The 25,790-nt window shown below is 40.8% G+C and overlaps 1 protein-coding gene across 5 annotated transcripts in view; it reads left to right on the forward strand.

The window, feature by feature from the left end:
- Positions 1–25,790, forward strand: part of POC1A (POC1 centriolar protein A) — a 56,477-nt gene that overhangs the window by 18,886 nt on the left and 11,801 nt on the right. For 3 of the 5 annotated variants that reach the window (XM_065642441.1, XM_065642437.1, XM_065642439.1), the window contains 3 exons: positions 6,165–6,233; positions 9,234–9,332; positions 24,633–24,773. In XM_065642441.1, coding sequence (XP_065498513.1) covers positions 6,165–6,233; positions 9,234–9,332; positions 24,633–24,773 — 309 coding nt within the window. Of the gene's footprint in view, positions 1–6,164; positions 6,234–9,233; positions 9,333–16,005; positions 16,269–24,632; positions 24,774–25,790 lie in introns of those variants that run through there. The other 2 variants (XM_065642438.1, XM_065642440.1) reach the window with 2 other exon arrangements.

The raw sequence follows: 25,790 nt of genomic DNA on the forward strand, positions 1-25,790 counted from the left end.
TGGGGTATCTGTGTTCTTTCTAAAAAGACAGCAAACATCCATGGCTTCTGTAGTTCTTTCTTTTTTCCTAGCTCTTCTCTCTAAGATTTTGATTTTCCTGGCTGATGCTGCTTCTGCAGGATCCATGCTGCATCCTGTACCGGACTGTGAAACAAGTGTGTTAACTTTGTCACCTCTCTTGCACTTTGTATTTCTTCCTGCCTCTGTTTTTTCTGAATTCAGCTCTCTTCTCCTAAGTATCCTGCTATTGTCTTTTACCTTTTCTGAAGAGATTGAACAGATCTTCGTAACTATGGGTTTCTGTGGTGCAAGTTCATCATTGATCCTGACATACAGGCTCAGTGCTCCCACCTTACCAAAAGGCCTGTTAATTTGAATTGGTCTTCCCTGAACTCTTCAGCACTTTCTCTGCTGCTGAAACCAGGTCATAGGTGAAAGACACATAACATCCAGCATCTTGTCTCAGGCCCTCTAAGTTCTTTGGCACTCTAATGCATTTATTGAGTTTCTTACCTGCTCCTGGTGTTTTCCTGATTCTCTTGATCATTTCTTCTTTGCATCTTTTGCTCCCTTACCATCTGTCATTTCAGTGTTCACCTGTCCAAGTGTGACTTGCCCTCTTTTCCTGTCATATGAAACAGTTGAAAGTGCTGTGAACAGTGGCAATGGCTGCTCTATTTATTATTATTTCTTTTATGTCTTGAACTGATGGTTGGTGTGCTGGTTGCTGCTGGATTTGTTTCTCAGACCTTGTTACCACTCTGATCTCCTTTTTCTCTTTACACTAGTTAATCTATTCCAGGAGAGTCTGACTGAATGTACTGACTTGTATCTTCCCAATTCCATGTCTCCTTTTGTGGGCAACAGAAGAGGAAGCTTTTTTTTAATTCAACTATTGGCATCCTTTAGATAAGCTTTGTTCCAGCTCTTGGCACCTCCCTTACTCTGTTACCTGGCTCTTCTCTGGTATGCTTTAGTTTCTCCTACAATTTAAAGGAAAAAAAAAACCCACCACCCTACTGATGTCCTTGACCCCACTTGTCTCTCCAGGTTCCTTCCTTTCTGCCTCTCCTTTCATCATGCAGACTGTGTGTCATTTAGCTGCTCTCTTCTGGTTTATTCCTGGACCCTCTTCAGCCTGGCTCTTCTTTCTTCTGTTACATTGAAGCTCTGTTCCTAGCTGAAGCTCTCAAGTCTGGCCTCTCTTCACTTGAATGGACTGCTGGTGTTGGCCTTGCTGTCCTTGAAATCGTGTGCCTTCTGTCCTCTTTTAGCTCTCTGGGGGAGGAAATGGTGTTCGAGAGCTTTCTCTGTGGTTGTCCACTTGTTATTTTTAGATAGTACACATTCATCTGCTATCTGCATGCAGGTGTGACTGCTCCAGGCATATTTCCATTTCTCTAAACTAAACTCTTGGCCTTTCTCTTAAGTATTTATTTTGGAGACATGCATTTTTAGCTCCACCTTTGAAAGCTTTGTGTTCAGGGATGCTATTCCTGTTGTCTCTTGTCATCCCCATGTCAGCTGTTACTGATGCTATTGGCATCCTGCCAGTCACTCATTCAGTGTTGTAATCTGTGTCCTGGCTTCAGATCCTGTCTCTAGGCCATGAATGCATTCAAGCCATTCAGAAGATTTCTGACCATCTTTTTCTAAGGCCACTCTTAATGTTTTGTGTAAGTCGATCAACCTGTGAATGGCAAGGGCAATAAAGGCCTTGTGATCATTAGCTTCAATCTGTAAGAAGTGGGAAAACAAGGAGGTCTGTCTCTGGGGGGTAGTCTGCACATAAGTTAGGCTGTGTGACATGCTGTGCCTCGCCCTTCTCACCTATGCATGCAGCTAGAAGGGGGATGTCACCTGGTGTTTCAGCTACCATGGCATGGCGAGCTGCCCTTGCCTGAATCCTGTTCATTGGGAATGCTGCTGCAAAGGAGTAGGTTTGATCCTGTTATCATCCTTCTGTATGGCTTCCTTTTTTTTGTTTCTAGCTTCTTTGCTGCATCAGTGTGATCTATTTGTCCTTTTCAAGGCTCCCTGGGGCTTATCTCCACCCTGCCTGGGGCTCTGTTGCCAGAGGAGATGAGCTGAATATTGATTAGTGCAGATGTTTTTCCCACTTAACATTTCCAGTGGATTGCGTCTTGCTGTCTTCTGTACTTTCCCTCAGACTTTCTCCAGCTCTCTCCCACTATCGCCAAAACTATTATTATTAAAATTTCAAACTTTGACATGTACAAAAGCTTGACAGTCCTCATGTTGCTGGCCTGCTGAGGACTAAATGGAGATGTTCCTCACTGCCAAATTGCTCTATCTCATTGTCCAATCCCTTCTTTCTGCACCTTGCTGCTTAATTTAAGGCAAAAGGCCGGAGGAATTTGGAGGCTGGTGCTAGCAGCTTGTGTGCAGCACCAAGCACAATGAGGATGCAGAACTGGAACTTCTGAACCCTCAGAAAATACTAATAAAAAGGCATGTTTCTTGCTACAGAAAGAAGAATAAAGTGGTTCTTTAGAAGGCTGCTGCATCACAGATGTTCTAGTTGCATGGCAAATAAGCTTAAAATTATTCCTATAGCTTGTATAGAAGAACATGCAACTGCTACTTTTTGACAATCTTAGTGCAGACAGTAAATGTAAAGGAAAAAAAATCCAAAGGAATATTTGAATGCTGCAGTCTTTGACCACATACCTGTTGGCCAGGACTGCATCAGAAACCTGTTGGATCTCTGCTGTGCTTACCTGGAACAAATGGGAATTAGGCTGTGTCTAATTGCTGGCATGTGTAGCTTTTTATTTTTGTTTTGTGTGTTTATATTCAATTGTGAGAGTATTTGGCAGACTATTATTTGTATGTTGCTATAGCAAACCTGTTACATCCGGGAAGAGTGCTGTAAGTGTATATAGCAAAAATACTTTTCACTTAATTTATGTCAACATATCTTCTGTGGAGGATGTTGTGCCTGTAGACTTGTTTGTTCCCCTTCTCTCAATTTATAAAGGCACATTCCGTCTTTGTAAAGGCACATTCAGTCTTTGATATCAGTTTCTATTTTGGGAGGAATACGTTCTATTGAACTTTTTTTTTTTTTTCCCTCCCTTCAGAATGCCATGGCTTTGGAGTCACTTCACTGCCTGTTTTGATGTGATTTGTGTTGTGCTAAATTTTGTCTAAATATACTGAAATATTTAGACTGATAAAAATAATTTTGTGAAACATTGCTCCTCTTTGGTATTCCTCACTTGTGCTTGTTCCTGAACATTTTGTCTTAAGCAATGTCTGGAATATTTTTTTTTTTCCAACCCTGACTGGTTTATTACAGTCAGAGTGCAGCTTCTGTACCCTCAGCTCTGTTATCTTTGAGCACTATTCATCACTCTGCATTTTCTGGCTATGCACTTGCTTCTGCCCTTTCTTATTGCTTGTTTGTCTTGTGCTTTTGCATTTTTTAAGTGAGTCTCCATTCCTGACAGTGTGGTCAGAGGAAGGTGGGTGGGAGCCAAAGGCAGAATCACACTTTGTCTCAGCTGACTGATGGCGGTGTCTTTGGTTTGAAATATCTGCACTATTTAATGTTGTGTTAGTTGAACAAACTTAGTCACACTAATGAGTGTGCTTGCATTTTTAAACTGTTGCTACTAGATCAATCCTGGCAAGATCTCTTGAGTGATATGATGCGATTAGAAGTCCTCAAAATGTCTTGAAATCACTACGGGTGAAATGATAATATGGAAACACCTTGATGTGTTTTAAGGAAGCTGAAACTCTTCACACTGAGAGTGACCACATCAAGACTGTAGTTTTGCTGGCGTAACCTCGTGCCAGCTTGTTTGGAAGCACACAGAACTATGAGACAGATGTTGCTGTGAGAGTTGGGTGTTTATCCCAAATACAGTCTTCGGGTATTTGTCTACCTTCAGAATTTATAATGATGAGTTCACTTTTATGAAGTAAGAGAAAAAGAAGGGAAACCAGAAACAAACTGGATGTGAGAGTACCATGTGATGCCCATTGGGAAGATGTGAACTCTTAATAGAATAGTCCATCCTTGCAACTTGATACAGAGTGAGGAGAAGCTTCTTATTTGGCTTCTGAGATATATTAGCTTACTTGAAAGAGGATAACTCCTGTCAGGAGGTGTATGTTTGTGTGGTGGAGTTTTCTGGTGATGGCTGTGGCTTTTCTGGCTGTGTTTTTTCAGCCTCTCAGTAGTTCAGGTTGCTTTCCCAGCAAACTTGGCCATATGCTGCCTCTGCAAATGCTCATTCCTGCCTCTGCCCATTCCAATGTGGGCAAGAGCTCAAGCTCAGTGCAGTCTGCAAAGCAACATGTTCAGTAGCTGACATAAAACTTCACTCTCTGGGTTCTCAGCTGTTTATTCTAAGCAGAACAGCTTGTCTCTTGTGCCTGTGCTCGAACACAAATAACGATTTCCCAGCTCTGTTTAACTGCATCTGAGAGCGTCCGCCTCAGCCTCCCATGTGTGTCCTCCTGCGTGCTTTCCAAAAGGCCGAGAACATATTAAAATGGACACGTGAAGTGAAATGTATGTTTTTTCTTAAGCAATGTTGTAGCAGTCAGCACCATTTAAAGTCTCTCAGAACTGTTTTAAGAGCGAGGCTTCAAAATGCAAGTGCCAATGCTGTACATAGATGATCCTGGATGCATTAACTCTGGCATCTCTTCTGTAAAACTACCAAGAGAGAAACAGTTTAAGCCAGCCTTCTATTTGTCGGTTAAGAACTTGACAGTGAACACGAACCTGCGTAGGTGATCAGGCTGTAGCTTAAAAATGGCAAATGATGGTGTTGTAAGGAGCACCTGCCTGCTGCTTGCGTCTTCCTGTGCTGCTGCAGGTACCTGTTTGGTTTGAAGCATCTGTCACTGCTTGGCCACCTACTCCACATGTAAGGGGCTATGTAGCAGTGATTCTGTTTTGTTACTGATGCCTTTAGATGTCTCCCCTGTGCTGACTTTGTCTTGCTAGTTGGCATCCGAAGGGAATAACTGCCACCTGCAAAACTCCAGACAGTACTACAGAATGCAGGAAATAAAGCTAATGTATAAATACAGTGTATTCTGCTGATGCTGTTCTGTCTACATGTTCTTTTCACCAGTCCTCCTCAGGTAGCCTTGGCTTTTTCTTCTTCCTGTGCTGAAAACTTTGTGGGCTTCTTGACTGCCAGGTCTCAAATAAAATGAGTAATTGGATTCTGCTCTGAATACTGGATCTTATGTGTTCAGTTATTCTGTTTGTACAGATTTCTTGACTTAAAATGCTTCTAACCTTGGCCAAATTAATTGGTACACGTGGGGAGAGATAGTATTTTCCATGGTGAATCTGGTGCACGCAGTGGTCCATGAAATATGTTGTCTTGGGGTGTCAGTGTCTTGAGGATTCTGGGCAATGTTTGAAGCTCTGGCCCCTGGTGTTCCACGACTGTGTGGAAAATCTTGGCTTAGTGCATTTTCCTTTTGTGGTTCTAGCATTCATGGTGTGCGGAAGAGTATGGAAAATGTAAATTCTGAGGATTTGGCAATTGAAGCCTGGAAGGCCAATTGCAACTCCTCAAATTTGTTTTTAAAAAATTATAGTTTTATGGGCTATGGCTTATGATTTGTGAATGCTTAGAGTTGTCAGTAGTGGGAGTATTTTATATCTAACAATCATTCTCAATATGCCTTTTGGTGCTGCTCTGTGTATCTGTGTGTTTAAACATCCTTTTCTGCTTTAAACCTTTCTGTCAGGTAGCTAACTTAGGGCTACATTTAACAAAACTCAGCAGTTTTGCTGTTTTTAATAAATGAGCAACAGTTTTAGACATTTCTGATTCTAAAGGGAAGAGAGAATGATTGAGAGGGAACAAGGAAAAGCCTGAAGCTGTAAAACTTGGTGTGTTCTTCTCTCTGTCTTAATGCCATGGCTATTGAAAACTGGGTGTCTCAAGCTGGGGGCAAAAATGTGGGAAATGGTAAGTACGTACCAGCAAGCTTAGCATGTTAATTGCGGTCCACTTACCTGACAGATAAGAGCTTTTTAAATGTTGCCTTTAGATTGCTGGTGTCAAACAAGAAATACCTTGTAAAGCTATAAGGAATGGAGCAGTATAACACTTTGTTTTCTTTTACTTATTTTTAAACCCATCTTTTAAATCTGTTTGCAGGGACCAGCAACCTGTGTAGCATTTTCAAGAACTGGAGACTTATTTGCCTCTGGAGGTTCTGATGAACAGGTATCTGCCTAGTTTAATTTGATAGTTTTGTGTCTTATTGTTACTGTTTCCATGGCGTCTTACTGCTTTCAAAGAGAAAACAAATACTAAAAACAGTGAGAGATGTTAAACATAGACTTTTTTTGCTGAGGAAGCACTTCAGCTGGATTATCTGGGAATGCGTATATACAACAGAAGAAATATTACCATATACACAGCCCTTGTTATAATGCATTTCTGAGGCATCTGCTGCTGGGGAATAAGTTAAGACAGGTGTACAAATGGCTGTGTTGAGATACCTTGAATATCATGGGTTGTGCTGATAGATTGTCTCCTGATCTACCACTGGCTGATTCTGAGACACCAAGGACAAGGCATACAGGCAGGGATGCTTCCCCTGATATCCTTCTGGGCTCCATTGGTTTACGGTGCTCTGTATTTCATATTCCTCGGGGCTCTCCTCCTGCAGATCTGTCCTCAGTCTTATTTGAGATGCCACAGCTAAGCCTTCTCCAGTGGCTGAGGCCAGATGGTTTTGAGTCTGGACATGAATACAGGCTGCAGGTCTGTGTATGAATGGGAGCCTGGTGCAAAGCTGTGGTAACACTTCAGTTGCAGAACTTTTTGTGTCAGAGCTGGACGTTTCCCTGCTGACCTCCATGTGTGCACTAAGATTGAGAACCGGGGGGTCTCATACTACTGGTAAAGGGCTTTTGTGGATTAAGCACTTAGGGCAGAAGGGAAAATCTCTTCCTTCTGGTTCTGAGTTATAATTCAGATTTACTGTTTTTTAAAAGCTGCTGGGTTTTGTTTTCTCTTGTTAGTGGGGGAAAGCAAAAATGTACCCGCTATGTCTGGACCATGCTGAAATGACTTCCTGGGTTCTATATGCAATGTTTGTTTTCAGTTGTATACTACTGAGGAGGAAACCAGTCCTGGGTTGTAGCTCATGATGTGAGCTTCTGTATTTTATACATTTGCCTAGATACATGGTATAGCTTGTTATCTTGTCTCTTAAAACCACTTTGTATTTAAAGCTTTAAACAGATGCTTTTGAAGAGATGCATCCTGGTCTTCGTCTTATAAAATTATATTGGGGTCACTATATTAAGGTTTGCTCTTGAAATGCTTATCTAACACAAGAAATAAATATGCCTTTTTGCTGTTTCTCTCTTCCTTAAAAGCCCTGATGTAGCTGGAAGTTGCAGTTATATAGCAATTTGTCGTTACTTATTTTCAATAGAAAACTGAAAATTTTATTTGCCTTCAGTACCTAGGCATAGCCAAGAAGCTGACTTTTATTTCCTTTTCTGCTTAAAAGGATATGTGAGCCTACATTCCTCTATTATGTAAAGTAGATTCCTTCAAGAGGCTTTTGTTTTATCAGCTCCCTCTTTGTCTTTCCTATGGTTGGGATTTTTTAAACAAAGTAGTGGTTATTGCAAAGTATCACCTGATATTGTTTAACTGAAATACCGAATTGCAGTGCCTCTCCCAAAAGGTACATTTATGGCACATGGTCATATTCTGACTACTTTGGCAGCCCTTTCCATCATAGGTCCAGGTTGCACATTTCTGCACTGTGTGTATTAGGAGCGGTGGCCGTTGGCTTTCCTGTTCTTAGCTCCCAGGAAGGAATTGCCTCTTTCCTTTTAGGTTTGTATCTGAAAATGCAGGCAGTGCATCCTTTTGTGCATGGAGAAAGAACTTTAACATACAATATATGTGTGTATAATATTAAAAACAACATTAGTCTTAAGTTGCCAGTTGTGTATATACAAAAGCTTTTTCAGTGGACTGGACCTTGCTGAACACTAGATTTCTGGATACAAGAGAAATAACAATAGTTTTTATTTTTGTGGGGTAATTTAGACATGTGCCCTGTCTAAAAAAGAAAGTTTAATTACTGAACTGCAAACAGGCCTGTTGTCTGAGTCTGCTGGAATCAGGTGGTGTCACTTGCACTCTGTGCTGTGAATACATGTGGGTTTTAACATAGTGTGAGTTGCCCCGCTGACCGATATGGACAGACTTCAACCCAAAGTAGTGACCTGAGTAAGTATCCACTGTTCTGCCATCAGTCTTTGCTGAACTGTGCTGCATTGCTCTTAATCACCAGGTCAGACTAGGTGGCAATGCCAGTCTTGGTAACAGCACCCTTGCTAGCAGTGAAGAGACAATCTATACAGTAACAGAGCATAGTTTGGTTTTTTTTTTCCTGTTGCACACTGAAATGGCCTCATTGTTTAACTATGCAGCTACAAAAGAAAAATTGTTTTTATTGTGGGAAAAGCAAGGATGAAAACTTGTAAGTAAAGAATAAACACTGATGTTTCTGATAACCAAGATGAGCTGCCTGGGTTCATAGATGTATCAAACTTCTGAAACAGTTGATTGATTGTTCTTAATTTTTTTTTTTAGACTTCTAGAACTGTTGCTAACGATTTTACTCCATAGATTTGCTCTTGATATGTTGACTTACATGTTAGAGGCCTCTTTTCTTTTCTGAAATAAATACTGCATTATGGAGAGAAGAAGCCTATAAGTGGTATTTCAGTTTGGTATTAAGCTGGCAAGCTACCTCAAGATTTATAACACTAGTCTCAAAGGACTAACTCTCCTTTTTCTATGAATGAATCTGATGATAAACCAGTGACTAGTTATTTGGGGAGTGACTGATAACTACTATAACGCTAAGCATGGTATCTTGATATATTTGTGGCTTTAGTGATATATTCTGCGTGTTGCTTTGAAGTTCTCCTGGTAGCTTTAGTTTCATGATGTTCCTAACCCAAAGAATGCTGGAAGACCTAGGTCACTTACCCACTGAGAACTCAGTTATGCTGTGTCTGTATTTAGTAGTATATTTACAAATAACATCCTTAATTTAATTGATGGCAAAGCTTTCTTAAGTAAGCTTTGGTGTGCATCTGCTGACTCTATTGACAAAATAGACCTTTAAGCAAATTTAGATGGAAAATTTAGATAGAAATAACTTAGTCACTCGCCTTTCTTCTGCAGGTGATGGTGTGGAAGACTAACTTTGATGCAGCAGATTATGGTGACGTACTGAAAACACAGAAGTCTAGCACTAGTGTGGAGGAGACCCATCATGCTCTGGTAGGTCAGCACACAGAACGGTGTAGAGTTCCTTTTCAGTACACTTTCTACAGCTTGAAACCATGTGGTTCTTTCAGGCAGTTGGACTATAGAGCCATCTTTCCTTGGTATTTATTTGAGCTGCAGGATGTCTGGTTTTTGACTGATCTTGTGGTGTTTGTTTTGTTTAACTGTATGTACTTTATAGGAAAATGATAGATAATGATTTTAAAAGGGAAGTAAACTTACTGCCTGTATATATGCATTTATTATTAACAGCCTGTGTTTAAGTATGTGCGATAGTCTTGGATGATAGTCCACAAAAAAAATGCAGATGTGAGTAACAGCTGAAGTCAGTTTTGCTAGCTGATACGAATCCTTTAGGTTGGTGTCAGTCCTGAAAATAGATATTGTTCATGATATCTTTTCACTGACAGTCAGCAAAGATGAAATCTCTGCATAGACTTCACACATGAGAAATATGTGACATTGTACTGGAGCTTCTTTCCTAAATACTTGGAAACATCAGTTCATATCTGTTCATTGAACCATATGTTAAGAGACATCTGAGTTCTGACTGCACCTAACGGATAAATCAACTGAGTAATTCGGTATGATGCACCGATCTAAGTGTAGTACTGATGTTGGGTGTCATGGCAATTATGAGAGTAACTCTTTAAAGTTCCTGTCTGTATGAGTTATAATTTTTACAAGTAGTGATGCTTCACTTAAACTTCTGTATTTTGTCTTTACAATTGTTGGATATTTTTGATACATTTGAGTATACCTACAGGGTTCTGAAATATGTTATTACCATGGCTGGTTTTCAGTATATCTTGTTCAACATGAGCTTTAAGCTAAAAAGCAGTCCGTGAACCGGGAGTTTATGCATATGTGGCATTACCTTGGTTGAAAGGTGAGCTTCTAGCCAGCATCGGCTGCTCTGTGGTGGTGTCTTTAATCTTATCAACTTAAATCTTCCCTACTGGGCTACTAAACTTATGTTCTATCTTAAACACGGTAGGGTTTTTATTTAATATGACTTCAGTCCATTGCTGGAGGTATTGGACTATCTGTAGTATTTTGCAATTAACAAGATTTGATTCTGCAGTTCTAAACTTGATGCCTTACTATGTAGAGTCCTCTGTACAGAAAGCAAACAAAACTAGAGGGTATTAGTGGTAGGTGAGTGGGAGAGAGGAGTAAGAAGCAATCACGGAAGGAGGAGGTGAAAGTATTTGTTGATCCTCGACTAGTTTTGGCTAAAACTGACTTCTTTGTTTTCCTCCTCTCCTGTGTTCTAACTCTAAAGTTTATGCAGGCTGTGAAACTAGCAGTCCAATAACCTCTTTGTTTATTAGCCAGTTGAACTGGACTAACTTTGAACTCTATCTGTTTTAATTTAAGATATTGTTTAGTATAATTCTGGGTTAAAATACAGCAAAGAAAGCCTTTATGGGAAGAAATACCATTTTTAGTTTAACATTCCAAGGAATGGCTTAAATGGTGTAGACAAGGTGTCTGCTTATAAGAGATTATGGTAAGTTTACCCCCAGTACAGCAGTTATCACCAGAGCATATTAACTAGTAGGAATTTAGGAAAGGAAGGAAATGCAGAAGCTGTTTTAAAACTTAGTTCTTTGTTATAGAACCTCTGTCAGCAGATGGTAAGATGTGCATTGAAGGTATCTGCTGAACAAAACCCTTGAACAATGACTAGCCACCCTGAACATCTGGCACTCCAACAAAATTCCCCTTGTGGAAGAGTTTACCTGACAACATCTCTAACAGATGCTGCTGTGACCGGCTATTCGTGTGCTGCTGACAGGCAAATCCATGTCCCGTGGTGTTGGTTGACACGGTGTTGTGCTACTCATGCTCTGAGCCTATGGGAAACAGGACACTGCCAATTCTTTGTGTGTAATGTATTGGTTTGGCCCAGGTGCTGTGTTTTTTACAGAAGACAAAGTGAATCCATGCTGAGTCATGCAGAAGAGACACACACTTTGATCTGGGAACCTAAATTACTTCAAAGGAGTGAGTATTTTGAACTGCCACCCAACTGCAACCTTTGGCTTGGCCGTGCAGCATAGGAGCTGCTGATCCCAGCAGTACTACCTGAATATAAAAGGTGTTACATGCAACTTAAAGAAGATGAAACTAAGTGATAGTTTCTGGGATTCTTCCTTCCTGTTTTCTCATGGGGTGAATGTGGTGTTATCTTTTGGTCTGAATAGCACAAATTATGCTTCCATGAGATCTACCAGATTATCTATGAGCATGAATAGAGAATTGTTAATTAAACCTTTGATTGTCTTCAACAGTAAAATTATCCCTGTTTAAAAAGCAGAGGTGAAGGTGGCTGCATTGGAGGGTTTGGGTGCTAGCTGGCACAACTGAGACCAATGTCTTAGTCAAGTAAGACTGTTGATGCAGTTCAACTGTGTGATCTCTTTTATGCAGTTAAGAACATTGTTTTGCCTTGAAAGTGTGGTGCAGCTCTGTCCTGCTATAAAGGAGCTATAAAGGAGTGGAGTTTCAATTTTTGTCTCGTGTCACACAGTCTGGTGCTGCCAAAGCCAATATAGTCTATTTTAGAGAGTATCAACTGTATCGTGGCTGCTTGTTACAAGAGCAGTTCTAGCGTACTAGAGCCTATACCTGGTCTCCACTAAGAGCTCACTACACTTCGTGAGAATAGAAATGCAAAATATGACTAGTACTCAATGTCCTTGTGTATTAGGTTATTAGGAATGCAATGCTTTAGTATTAAGACAGTTATAATTGCTAAAGTTAGAAGGGGCAGAATAAACAAGGTAGTCTGAGAGCTTGTTTTGAATATCATAGGTTGTTTTAATTTAGAGTTGATATGAAATGTTCTTTGCTGTTAAAAAGGAGCTGATATCTCCGAAAATGGCTTGGCTTGTTATTTTAAGGAATAAGTATTAATATAACCTGAACACAGGAATCTTGGCTCCATAATAACTTTTCCATTCATGGTAGTCGACTATTTTCTTTCAAGTGAATTTCATTACTTTTATCTATTATAAATATGTTATGTTGGGCTCCTTAAGAATATTATCACTGTTACAAGACTTAAAATCTACTATATATTAAATTACGTCTTGTTTTGAGCAAAATGCTTGCTTTTTGAAAATTACTTATTTTGGTATGTTTTGTGTAGTTGAGACCAGTTATTTTTCCCATCAAAATCAGACTTGAAACTACCACCTGTGGCTCTTGGTTTCATCCTGAGTTCACCTTTTCCTTCAATGAAAATTTAAACTGCTTCATCTGTCTCTACTGCTGTGTTAGTGTGCCAGGACTCTACGCCTTCAATAATACTGAGATTTTTCAGACTTTTTGGAATGTAACTACATTTAAAACAGGTATATAGGTTGCTCTTGGTTTTGGTACCCCTAAAACACATGAAGGCTATTCTTGACACATCTCGAACGTGTTTTCAACCTTAAGTTAAAATATTTTTTCAAAGGAGACCTTTTGCTGTCATGTATAGCTGTATAACTTTTTTCTTAGGCATTGTGAAAGCACAAATACTAATTGAAGTAATAGCTGTATAAAAACACCCAGTTTAGTATCTGGTTTTTCATGGGGAGAGTCGAACTAACATGCCAAGTGCTAAGACATGAAAACTGAACGCAGACATCAAAACTGGTTTGTCATAAGGTTGAACAGGAAGAAAAGGGAATACTAAACCTGTGGGATAAAAGAGGCGTGAAACGTTGTCAGGGTTGGTGCACTTGAATACAAACTTGGTGTAAAACAATTTTCACTTCCTTAGGCAGAGGGAGACTGAAGCCTTGAGAAGACTCTGGTTTCTCAGGCAGTTGGTTAAAGTTCATTATGAATTGGGATATTGGGCTTGTTTGCAGCAACAGACATGAACTTCAAAGTTGCTTTTCCCGCTTGCTTGTGTTTTCTGTAAATACATGAGGCTTGGGAGATGCAGTTTGCTTTGAAAGTAAAACTGTGTTGTGCAAGGAGTAATGCAAATGAAAGCAGCTCATGATGAGCAGGAATTGCAGTCGTGACTGGTGTAAAAGCATAGACACCCAAGTGTGATAAAGAAAACACTGAAGTTGTCAGAATTGAATTATAAATATCTGTTAGTATAGATTTGAGACTCAAAATGTTAGATCACAGTTACAGTAGCTCTGAAATAAATGCTTCCTCTTCAATTATAAGCTAACAATTGTTGCTATTAAGTGTTGCACAATTGCCTTGAAAACCAAAGTTAAGGACAAGCACTTGTGATGCGGGTAGTATGAAGCTGACAGGGAGAAATGAAGTCTTGTAGTCCTGTGTCTTGATCCTGTAAGCATTTATATTTGTTTTTAATCTAGAATTTAAGGGCTGAGAGTAAATGAATGCTTTAAGCTGCGATATTGAGTGGTGAGGACCTGAAGGAAAGTCAGAATAAGAGGTATAGATTTCGCATGTGACTTCATAACTAAGGACTCTTATGCTTATCCTGGGGTCAGTAGGAGAGCAGAGGGATCTGTCTGCATTGGAGTTGTGCAGGGTCAGATCAAGGGATGTGTTCATGAATCTGATATGATGTGAGAATATTTATCATACAATTTGTTCTTTCTAGGGATGGCAGATAATGTTTTATTTTGGGGGTTTGGTAGAGATTTTTTTTTTTCTGAACACGAGGAAAGATTCATACATGCAGTTACAGTTGACGTGAGTGTATGAGAACAGTTGTTTCATTATGTGACAGATTCGCTGCTATTGTTGACTAATTCCAAGAAGACTATGGTCGAGTGTTATGACCAAATGCTGAGCAGTTGATGTCACATGGACAGTTAGTAAATGCTTGGGTGTTTATCTAAACTTATACACTGAAAATTATGAATGAAAACATTGTAGTATAAGCTAAGCTGGTAAACTGTTTTTCATGCAATTTTATGGAAAATAGGAAATATTCATTCATACAGAGATTCTGTACCCAAGTTTAAATATAAACCTTCCTCAGGCATGTTGTAACTTTTTGTGCAAAATCGTACTTTGCAAAGGAGGGGGCTGATGAGGAGACTTTAGTCTAAACCTCTGTATATAGCTTTCTAAAGAAAAATACCTTGAAACTCGCTTATGTTGTGGGATGTCAGAAGCAAAACCACTTTGAACAGGGGGACTGGGAGCTTCAGGTGTCCTAATGGTGGTGAAATGCGCAGTCTGCAAGAGTTGTGTGTGGTCTGTTTATCTCTAGAGAAGGGTATCCTGGTGAGAGACATAATAGGTACAGCTGAACAGAAGCTTGCAGGTGACAGGGAAGCCTTTCTCTTGCCACTTCAGTTCACCATATAACTGAAATGATGCAGCTTAGTTTTCAGCTCCTGGTAGGTCTCTGAGAGACGTGCTCATGTGAGTGGATGTGCAGGCAGACTCAAAAGCAGGTAGTCCCTTGGTAGGGGAATTTGGGAGATATGGGTAAAGGTGCACAGTTGTCCTCTGTCACTCTTGCCAAGAAGTCTTTCTCCTCTTTTGAAATTCAAGAACACAAATGTTTTAAATATCTTTAGCTCCTTTGAAGTTAAATGGTACTCAATTGCAGAGCTACCAAATTTGAAAGCTGATATCTAAGCAGACTTCACAAAGTGAAGATTGGAAAGAGCAGTGCTTCAGCAGAAAGGACTTTTAAACAAGTGAGCAACCTGTGACTCTTCAAATGCATCTTTTGGTTAGGACAGGCATTTAGGCTTCTTTCTACACTACTGGGTTTGAAATTTTGTCTGAGCATTGGACTATACTTATTTCTTCAATGGCAATTTTTCCAAAATAGTTCTGTTGAATAGGATTGAAGACTAATTCAAAAAAATGTGATCTGGTCATAAAATTGTCTGAAGCCTATAACTGAATGTCCTAAGCTGATTCCACCTCTCCTTTGCTGGTTCTGTTTGGTGACCTCAGATGCCTCGTGTGCTCAGCCTGTGGTCTCTGTGCTGACCGCAGTGTTCATTCTGTCAGCCATTCGTTCCTCGTGTAAATGAATTCCTCCCGAGTTACTCACAGGCCAGATGTGCTTTTTTTTTTTTGACCTTTTGGCTTCCAAATTGGTAACTATCTCTAATTTTGGCATCTGCTAATACTTATGAATACTTTTATACTTTTTTTTTTTTTTACTTGCTGTGAAATTCCCTCCTGGGAAGCAGTTTCACTGCACAGAGCTGCAACTCTTCATAATTGGATGTGAATGTGTTGTAATTTGTACCTCCCCCATGCCCTACTATTTATTTATTTTTTAAAGGGAGGAATCCTGTATTCAACAGCAGGGGATTCAACTTTCAGCCTTCAGGATAAACGTGGTCTGCAAAATTATTCTTTCTCCCTGATCTGCTTGGCACCTTGTTTTTCTGAGGATGCGTTCCCACTCCCGGAAGCTTTAGTCTTCCTCTTGGAATGAGTAGGTAGATTATTTATGAAGAAAAACAGTGTGGGTGCTCAAGATGTTTCCACTGCTCTCTACTCTGCGTGGCAGTCTGGGCAGGAGTCTTGCTACAACTTATTGCAGGATGCTCAGGAGCTATTCCTCCAGAAGTGGTGCCGTTTGCGGATGGTTACTCGTAGCTGCCCAACCTTTGCTCTCCTTTCATTGAAGGAAGCCTGCTCATGTAAGCCTATTGCAACGTGTGACCTTGTATTTTTTTCTTTTTTTTTTTTTTTTTGCAAGGAGACAGAGGTTCAACAGGAACAGAGGAGAAGACTTCTCGTTTCCTCTCTCTCTTTTGTGGTGTGGACAAAGTTGGATCTCTACCTTGGCCTGCACCTCTGCTTGTAAACCTTGTGAGACCCAGCAGGGTGTCATTTGCTTTCTTTGCTCACATCCTTTTAGCAAGAGCAACTAGAACTTCTTTTTGTGCAAGAAGTGTGCTTCTGTGGTGTCTTCCACTCATCTGGCTGGAAAACAGAGATTTAGAGTGGGACGAGCTCTAACCCCCAAAAGGTACCAAGCACTTAATTGACTGATGGAGCTGTCATGGTGAGCAAGGCTGGCTGGTTGAGAGCGTTTGCTTGATCCCTTCCTGCCTCGTTCAGCATCCTCAGGCTCTGGGATGATAATCACTGTGGTAGTATGGTTGATAGGAACTATGGCTAATGTGGGCCAGAAAGAGCGCATGTTTACAAATACATGTTCATGTTAACAAAAAAAAAGATAGAAACTTGGTCTTGGGTTGTGTGTTTACAGGCCTGTCTGAACTCCTTCACCCTGGCACAGATAACCTGGTTCCAGCCCAGAACATCAGGCAGGAAGGCATCAGTGTTGCATCAGCTGTTTTGTGGGTTGCCTCCAAGGGAGTAACCCCTTGGTTTCATCATTGAACAGCTGGATCCAGCTGAGCTCTAGAGTCCAGCTCTAATTTGCTGGAGCGTAAAGTCCAGCAACAGTACCAGGTTTCTTTGTATCAGGAAACCTGAGCTTATCTTAGCAGAACTAGATGGCTCTGTCAGTTGACTGTGCGCTTTGTGGAGCCTCACTGCAGATCTCACTGATTTTCTGCATTTTAATTTGTCTGTGAGGCTGCATCACAGCAAAATAAATGGTTTTCTCTCACTCCACTAAACGAGCGTCTACCTCACAAACAGCAGAGCTGCTTTCTAGAAGATACTCCAGCAAGCCTCTGTTAATGGCTACCCCTCTAATACTCTATTTTGGCTTTCATTGTTGTGTGAAACTAATTTCTTTCACAAACCTCATGGATTTTGCCCCTATGTGGTTGCTCTTTCCCCTGAAACCTCTGGGTCTGTTTTTCTCTTGATCTGGTCAATGTAGGGAGAGAAGGGTGTGCGTGACAAATGACATCTTATGTCGTCTTTGATTTGTGCATTAGCATCTCTTACACGTAGTTATAGGCTGTTTAACTGAGTTTTCCTGTCTTGTCTTGGTGAGAGACTTCAGAGAGAGGAGAAGGCAGGGAATGGGCACCCCCAGCTTGGCTTTCTGAGAGGCTCTGAATGACTGTGACAACCTGCAACAGCTCTGCCCGTTAGTGGGTGGGAGTAGCCACTGCTACAGATGTTTTCCCTTGTATTCTGCTATGGCAAGATTATTTTTTTCTCCAGAAATAAGAGGATTTGCTTTTCATTTGTCATCTTACAGCTGATAGATTTGTTCTTGAAGGCTCTGGAACAATAAGGCAAGTCCTGACAAGTCAGTATTGGTCAGAATAAAAATTGCCTTTTAAGGTCAGCATTTCAGGCTAATTAATATAAATTCACCCACTTGGGTTACTGCTGGATGTGGCTTGTTTTAATGCTTGAGTCATAATTCAAAGAGAAGAGACAGAGGCAAGATTTATATTTTTTCCAAGCTGCTATTCTGTGTCAGCTTTGAGATGAATGAAGGTGGCTCAAGCTTAAAGTTTCTGAGATCTCAGACTTTTCTGCCAAAAGCCAAACTTCAAGCAATAGTAATAACAAATTGGCATATTATAATTTGTGTGTATCTGCATATGTTTATGTATGTGTGTATACATACAACAAGCAGTATTGATATATCAGTAACATACATAGGCGTGCATATGAGATCTATCTTACATAGCATATGTATTTTATTAGAAAGAGGTAAATGTTTCTGATTAAGAAAACAAGCTGGAAGCTGTTGTTCACACTCCAGGAGTTCACTGTATGTGTTTTGTTTCTTGCCGTGGAGACTGTTGCTTTTAATGTAAAAGAACCTGTAGCTGGATAACCCAAGGCTGAGGATAAACATTTTGTTTCAGTGTTTGGGAGCTTTTCCCAAGAGCAAGAAAACAGTAGCTCAGTTCTTGGTGAAATTTCTTACCAATGGTTCTTACCAATTTTTTTTCCTATAGGGACTTGTTTCCACACAAAACTCTTCTTTTGAGATTTTTGGTAATGATATTCTTCCAGAGCAGCGGTAGGATAGCCAACTGAGCATTGTCTGTACAACAAAGCTGAATTATTCCATTCCAATATCCTATGTTCTGGAAGACCTCTTCATATCTCCTAATGAAATGCTAGGACTGATGGGAAGGGAGAACTGGTTAAGGGAGGTAGAATGCATAAGAAAAGTGGGAAAAGACAGTATCTAAAATGTTGAAGGTTACCCTTAGCTTTTTCTTCTCTGTATTTCTTCTTGGGGTTAACACAGACTTAATATTTATTGGCTAGTGGTAAAACATGGCCATTACTGTAGAGGTGCCAAGTTTTAATGTTTTAACTTTGTATTTTTAGTAGCACCAATAGGGAGAAAGGTTATTTCTAAGTCATTTATGGCCTCTTGCATTTCTAATCCAATGTACATTTTGGTGTGAAGCAAAATGCAGACAAAAATAAAAGGAATGTTCTTTTCACCTCACTTTTTTTTCCCTCCTTCCCAAATTTCTATAGAACTATTGCGTTATCAAAACTTGAATCTTGAAATCAGAGGTGAGGATGAATGGTCTTATGAGTTGTTTCACAAAGCTTACTGGAATTGTATCCTAATTCTAGTTGTTACCCTATGCTGCTCTGGGCAGTAGATGTGGAATAATGCAAATCTTGAAGATTGTGATTGCTCCAGAAATGTCAGTGCTGCCTGGAAGAGGGATGGTTTTCCAGTGTAGAGAAATGTGCTTGGAGACCTGTGTTCAGTCAATGATATTTTATATGTAGCAGGGAGAAGTGAGGTTACCTCTCAGTTTTGAATGAATTGTCCAACCTGGCATGGTGTGTACTCTATCGGACCTTCCTGGGCCTGGGGAGCCTACCTGGAAGCCAGTGTGCTTCCACTGGAGGTCACTGTTGCTCTCTGGGAGCATATTTCAAATATCACTTTACCTGTGGAGAAAATGACTGCTCAAAATAGAAGAGTTTTAATGGTATTTCTCTCATTTGGATTAGTAGAATTGGGATCTGAATAAACAGTGTACACCACTCTTGGGAGTTTTCTGCTCCTCTGTTTCTAGGGGAATTTTTTCAGCTAAGATGGCGAATTTAATTGTGCTTAGTGAATTTTAGTACACCGGATATCCGTATTGAAGTGAATACATTGGAAGTATGTCTTAAGGGGAATGCCATCTTTCTAGATACTTGAAAATTAATTCTTAATACAGTCATAGTCCTAAAAAAAAAAAAGACAGAAACACTGTGGAAATTGATTTAAAGGGACTTAAGGGTAGAGCTGAACCTATGTCCCTGGCACTATTCAGTTCCTCCCTTCCAGTGGAGAGAGGTGAAAAGAAGGGAAAAGAAATAGTTCCTCTGGACTGAATTGTAAGAATCCGACTTTTTATTAGTAGATGTAAAATTCAGATAGATGGTAATCCTGTCAATGTATACTCCAAATACCACAACTTAGACAGCAAAATGGCTTTTTTTATTAGTTGTCCCTTGCAGTTTTACTACAGGTGTATGTGTGATGTGTAGCTAATACTTGCCCCCCAGACCTGTTCAGTGCTATAATATCTGGCCAGAATGCTGTTTAGCCAGAACAATTCTCATAAGAGGCTCAGTAAGAGACCTCTGGAATGAGGGCTGATTAATTCTCCCCTTCCCCCAAGTAGTTGTGCTGTGCTGTCTTTAAGTGGTTGCTATAAATAAATCACTTCTGTTTTTCCTTTTGTTGCTGAGAGCTGTATTGTATTCTGAAACTGCTCATCTATTCTTCCTTTAATGTTCAGCTGCTTCTTGTTCTACTCCCAGTGCTTAATACACAGATGTTGTAATAAGATATTTAATGGCAAATATGCTTGTTCGGTTGTGCTGAGTAAATTGCACGCTTGAACTCTGGCTAAAATAAATTAAACCTCTGCAGCAGTGTCATTGTTTCTGGTGCCTGACCCGAGGATTCAGCTGGCGCTTTACCTTGCAGGTGAGTCAGATAAGCACAGGTGTTTCTCTGTAATCGTGATGCTCATCAGTACTGAGACTGTCACAAAGCCAATGCACATTTCGGAGCTCTTTCTAGATTTTTGCAAAGGTTTTTCAAACCTGTTAAAATTTAAAACACTAGTGGATGGCTCACCAGATGATTGCTACTAGGAGAAGAGTGGATGTAGTCTCGTCTGTGAGGGTTTTCTTGTTCATTCTTATGGACAGTTATAGGAGCTAATTGAACCCTCTTTTACCAAAAAAACTGTTTCAGTCGGCAGGCAATTCAGTTCTTCCTTGCTTGGGTGCACATTTCCTTTCAAATGTCCTGGCCACTAAGGTAGTGGCAAGTACAAGTTGTAGTTAGCTATTAAGGGAAGGTTTCCAAACACTTCCCTCTTTTGTTAAAATATAAAGGGCAAAGCTTCCCCTGAAGGACCCCTCCAGTGCTGCTTCCCACTGTCAAATTTGGAAGCTGCACTAAGGATTCTGTAGAGGTGCCCTCGACTGCCTTTATAACACGGCTGCAACTGGTGTCACTGCTGTATGTGGACTATGACAGAAGTCCAGGTGGCTGCTTATGGCAGACAACCTGTCCCTCTGAGCATTGCAGTCTCTTTCCAGTTTTTTTTAAAGAAGAAAAGTGTGTGTGAGTTCATAAAAATGTTTGGCAGCTTTCTAAAGTTAATGTCAAACAAAATTCTGGGTGTCCATTTGGATTTAGGATACTTGTAAGATGCCCCAACATCTGCCCTGTGAAGTCCCAGCTGTGTTTTCTTAGCAGGCAAAGCTTTCCTTGACTGCAAGAAATGGAGACTTTGGCATGAAAAACCTGACATGATTAAAAAAACAACCCTGTTTTTCTCCTTGATGCCATGGTATTACTGTACCCTTCTGTTCATGAGGCTTCAGTTAGCTGGTAGCAGAGGGACACACTTTTGGTAGTGTCAATACAAATATACCTACCTGGGCTCCTCAGCCTCTTCAGAAAAAAGCGAGTTGAAATTAGTCCAGTGAATGTGACCCAGATGGATGCAAACGCTCGGCTTTACCCTGTGAAGAGCAAAGTGCTGTGCCTTTGAGATGCAGCAGTGTGCACGTCCACCTTGGCCCAGGTGGCCATCAGCTGATCCTTTGCTGTTGTCCTGCTGCTCTGTACACCACGGGCTGCACTCACAGCTCGCAGTGCTTCCCTGGGTGTCAGCGGAGAGTTCGTGGTGTTTTCAGTGAGCTTCATCTTGCGCTGGACATGCCTGTGTTGGGCACATCCCAGCTCAACTGTGTTGAACGCTGTATACAGGACCCCTCTGAGAAGCCTCCTTGGATGGGTCCCAGACTTCAGATTGCAGGTCGATGCCATCAGAGCGGGTGGGATGAGTAAGAAACTAGAGCAAACTGACTGCAGTTTCTCTGCCTGACTGTCGGCAGCAATTCAAAGTGCTGTCTGTAGGTGTGGGTGCTGGAGACGTGGTTTTGGCACTTGCTGTGGCAGGGTGGGCTATGTAGGATGTACTTGTTCTAGAACTGAATATTCAAAGACCTTGGCCAGTGGGGAGCCTCCCTTTTGGAAGTCATTCTTCGTGACATGTTGACATAGCTTTTATTTGCTGGCTGAATATGTCCATAGTTTAGATAAATGAACTAGCTCAAAGCTTCATTGCTGAAGGCACTGGCTACAGGTTATCTGCTTAATGATGGTGGGCTGTAAGCAACCTTTGGAGCAGCTGGGGTGGCTGAAATGGGGCAGCATGCCATATGGTCATGCTTCTGTTTTGAAATGTAGATATTCTTCTGTTCTTGGGAGTACTGCTACCATTTGGAGTGCCTTCAGGAGCCCACAGAGGCTTTGTGGAGGTGGCTTGCTCGGCTTTTCACAGAGATGGCTCATAGTATGAGCTGATCAGCAGAATGTGGCATTGGTGACAAACAGCTGCTGCTGCCTTTGGCTGCAACTTGATGTGATGAGGGACCACCTAACCCCTAAGCATCAGGTGTGGGAACATCTGTGCAGTGTTGCCCTTGCAAATATGCCACTCTTAAACTTCATGGACTGCAGCAAGGAGAATATGAACTCTGAGTTCAACCCAGCAGCTTTTTATGAAAAGCTGTCTGACATATGCTATAGAGGGAGAAAATATGTTGGTACAGTCATTTTTCTGCTCCTGTGAGTCAGCTTGTTCTAATAGGTTTTGAAGCGGATAGCTCATCATCATTTGGGGTTTTTGAGTGCAGGTTGTACAGAGTGTTAGCTCACTCAAATTTCTGCTGTGCCATGATTGACTGGCCTAAAGTTACATCATCCAAATAGGATACTCAGCCTTGAAATAACAACAAAACATACTTTTTAATGTTAATTATGCATTGAAAAGCAGTGGTGGTTTGTCTGGGTTTTTTGTTGTTGTGTGTTGTTTTGGCTTTTTTTTTTTTTTACTTTTAAATTTAAACAGCAAATAGCAGCTTTGTAAGGCTGGCTCTATCTCATCTCTGCAAGAACATGTCTTAGTTGATTAAATCAATGCATCAGTGAGCAACATGCGGCTCTTGGGCTACCTGCAGCACAGGAGTAGTTTGCATGTGGCTCAAATGCTGAGGCTGTGTGATGTGACCCAAGTGTGGGCTGTGTTGGCTTGAGACCTGTCGATAATCCAAATTATCCAGGCAAGTGGGAGGAAGCAAATTAGCGCAGGCTGGTGTGGCTGGTGCCACCTGGTACCCAGCTGCATCCCAAGCTGGTGGTGTGGCATGGTGATCCTTGTGGTGCAGTTATCATATGTATCCTTTAAATTATTCTTTTTTTTTTTTTTCTTGCTCCTTATGCTAAACTGCTCTCATGGTGCTTGGCTAGATGAGGAAAGTTTGGTTGGCAGGGCTGGAAGGATGATCAGCCCTTGCTAGCAGTTACTGGACAGCAAAAAGCCATTCTCCTGTCAAAGCCCACTGTTGCTGTGGCCTCTTTTTTTCCTCTTCACCTCCCACCCTGTCAGTCTCCAGCTTCCCTATGTGGTCACATTTCTGTTCTTTGCACTGCTTGTTACTTATTTTGCCCAACTGTTGGGCTGGACCTCAGCCTTGGGAGCCTTTCTGTGGCCTAAACCAGTGAATCCCAGCAGCAGCGTTTTTTTGAAATATATATTTATTTTTCAAATATATCTACTTTTTGTGTGTATACACACGTGTGTGTATATATATTTTCATAATGTATTGAACAGTTTTGAGTTTAAAGTTCTGTGAGCTTGTCTAAGGTCTTGTTGCAGCTTAGTTGCACATCTGCATACACCTGGCATCAAATACAGAGATGAGCAGGTAAATCAATAAAGCGTTGGTGAGCAATGGAATGGAAGCAACTCTTCATTTCTTGCTTAGAAAAAATACATGCAGGAGAACTTGGACCATTTTTCAGTCTGACAGAATTCCTCGCTGCTTTATTGATTCACAAACTTCAGTCACTTACGTGAGTAATAAGTAATGGGATGGAGCTGGACCAGGCATTGGGCCATGGAGAATTACGTTTTGAGTGCTGTGATCTTGCCTTTAGATTCAAATCTTGTCCGTTAGTGTAAACTGAATCACTTAAGTTTGTAATTGCTTAATCAGTTGGCTACATTGTTTAGTTAGATAAACTTCTCTGAACTTCTTCTACTGGTGGTAATGCAGATAAATAATGCAAATAGTGTTTGTTCTTGAAGAAAGATCCCATTTTGAAAGAGAAGGAAAGAAGAATGAGTTCTCTAGTAAAGAACTATTTGTGCTTTTAAAACTTAATTTATTCTGAATGAAACATTCAAGCTTGCATAACTGAAACAGCTGAAATTGAAACTTCAAAGTAAACTTGTTCTTAACCTCATTGAGGAGGGAAAACCAGTTCAAGATATAAACAAAATTAAAATGACTAAATCAAAACTGTCTGTTTTAATGCATATTGGAACATCTTGCTTTTGCTGAACTTAGCTACAGTACTGCATCCTTGCCTCCTTACAAGTACCAGACATGGAGAGAGGCTTTTACTGCTTTGTTGGAGTGAAACAATTGGACTCCTCTCAGAGTAGCTTACTTAATTCTTATAATTTGGATGTTTTATAGTACTTCCACGTGGCTTCAGCGAGTCTTGGTTTACCTGTACAGTCTATGTGTACCGCATGAGTATGCCAAAGCTCTTTGCATGTGCAAAACTTGAACCTTGCAGGATTGCTTCAAGGTTGTTATATAAGGTTTGCCTTTCCTGATGAAAGTTTAAAAACAAAAAACACACACACAAAACAAAGGAGAAAATAACAAAAACTCCACCTAGTAAAGACAGACAAATCTGTAACAGCTTTTCCTTTCCCAGCTGTGGCAAAAACAAATAGTTCCTGGGGGGTTTTGCCCATTTTTAATAGCTTAGCCTGTCCTGACATAAACTGTTCTTTGCTGTTCACCTTCCATGAAACAACAATCTTTCTCTGGTTGTTTGCATTGCAATAGCAGATTGTCTGTTTATTTTTCCAGCAGTCAGAAATGGATTGTGGTGTTCATCTAAAGAAAACAAAAACTCAGGATTCTGGTAGGAGCCATGTGCAGCAGGAGGAGGAGACCAGCCTTGCAAATACCTTGGAACATATTATGGGACAACTGGATGTTCTGACTCAGGTATGGTTTGCTCTTTAATTTTGCAATGAGAAAGGAGCCTCTGACTAGAAGAACTGGGAATGTTTTGCAATAGCTCCATAGAATAAAAGTGTGGCTGGTTCAAAACCTCTGCTTTGTAGTAGTTTTTTGATAAATCTGTTTTCATCTCCTTGTCAGCTTATCTCTATCAATTCCCTCACATCGACTTGGAGCTCAGGCCCTGCTCTACCCTTCATGCTGCAGTGTAGGGCACTGCTTGAACCAGCTCTGGTACCCCATGCTCTTAGCCAAGGTTTATCTAAGGTGATACCTAAAGGAGTCCTTGGCAGTAGGACTCTGTGGTAAGTAATCTCTGTCTCTTCCCTCCTCTGTTGTACTGTGGTCTCTAGGTAAACTCTGCTCAGATCCCGCTCCTTTCCCCCACCCAACGTTCACCTACACAGTCCCATTTCTGCAGTGTTCTCCTCCCATCAACAAGTCTGGGCCCTTCTGTGCCTCATCTCTGAAACATGCTTTTCACCCACAGCTCCAGACAGCTAATCCCTTGCTAAAGCATTAGCATACGACTCTTTCTCAGAGTCACTAAGCAATGCTTGAGCAGTACCAGCCGTTCATGGTGATCATCACAGTATGCGTTTACTTAGTAAGAACTGGGGGATAGAGCTGTTTTTTCTTTAAATAGCTTCTCATTGCTCCTGTGAAGAAATACTGTTTCTGATCACTGTCTGGGGCTGGATTTCATTGTGTATTTTTGAGGTATGTGAGAAGCCAGGAAGAAAGCATGGGGTAGTAAACACTGGTGATCTACTGTGCATGAAACCATGGTCGTAGGATGGAAAATCTGCGTGGGAGGGTTTTTCTGTGAGCTTGAATGTTCTTTCTGAGGAAAAGCAAACAGGTCTTAAACACACTGAATACTAGTCTGAGTAGGCTCTCTGGACTTGTCAAAAAGTGTAAGATGATGGGTTGGAGGGCCCATCAAGGGATTGAAGTAGGGCTGATTTAGGGATTAAAAACATTCCAGGACTACAGACACCT

This window comes from Caloenas nicobarica, chromosome 11 (genome assembly GCF_036013445.1).
Source record: "Caloenas nicobarica isolate bCalNic1 chromosome 11, bCalNic1.hap1, whole genome shotgun sequence".
Lineage (NCBI taxonomy): Eukaryota > Metazoa > Chordata > Aves > Columbiformes > Columbidae > Caloenas > Caloenas nicobarica.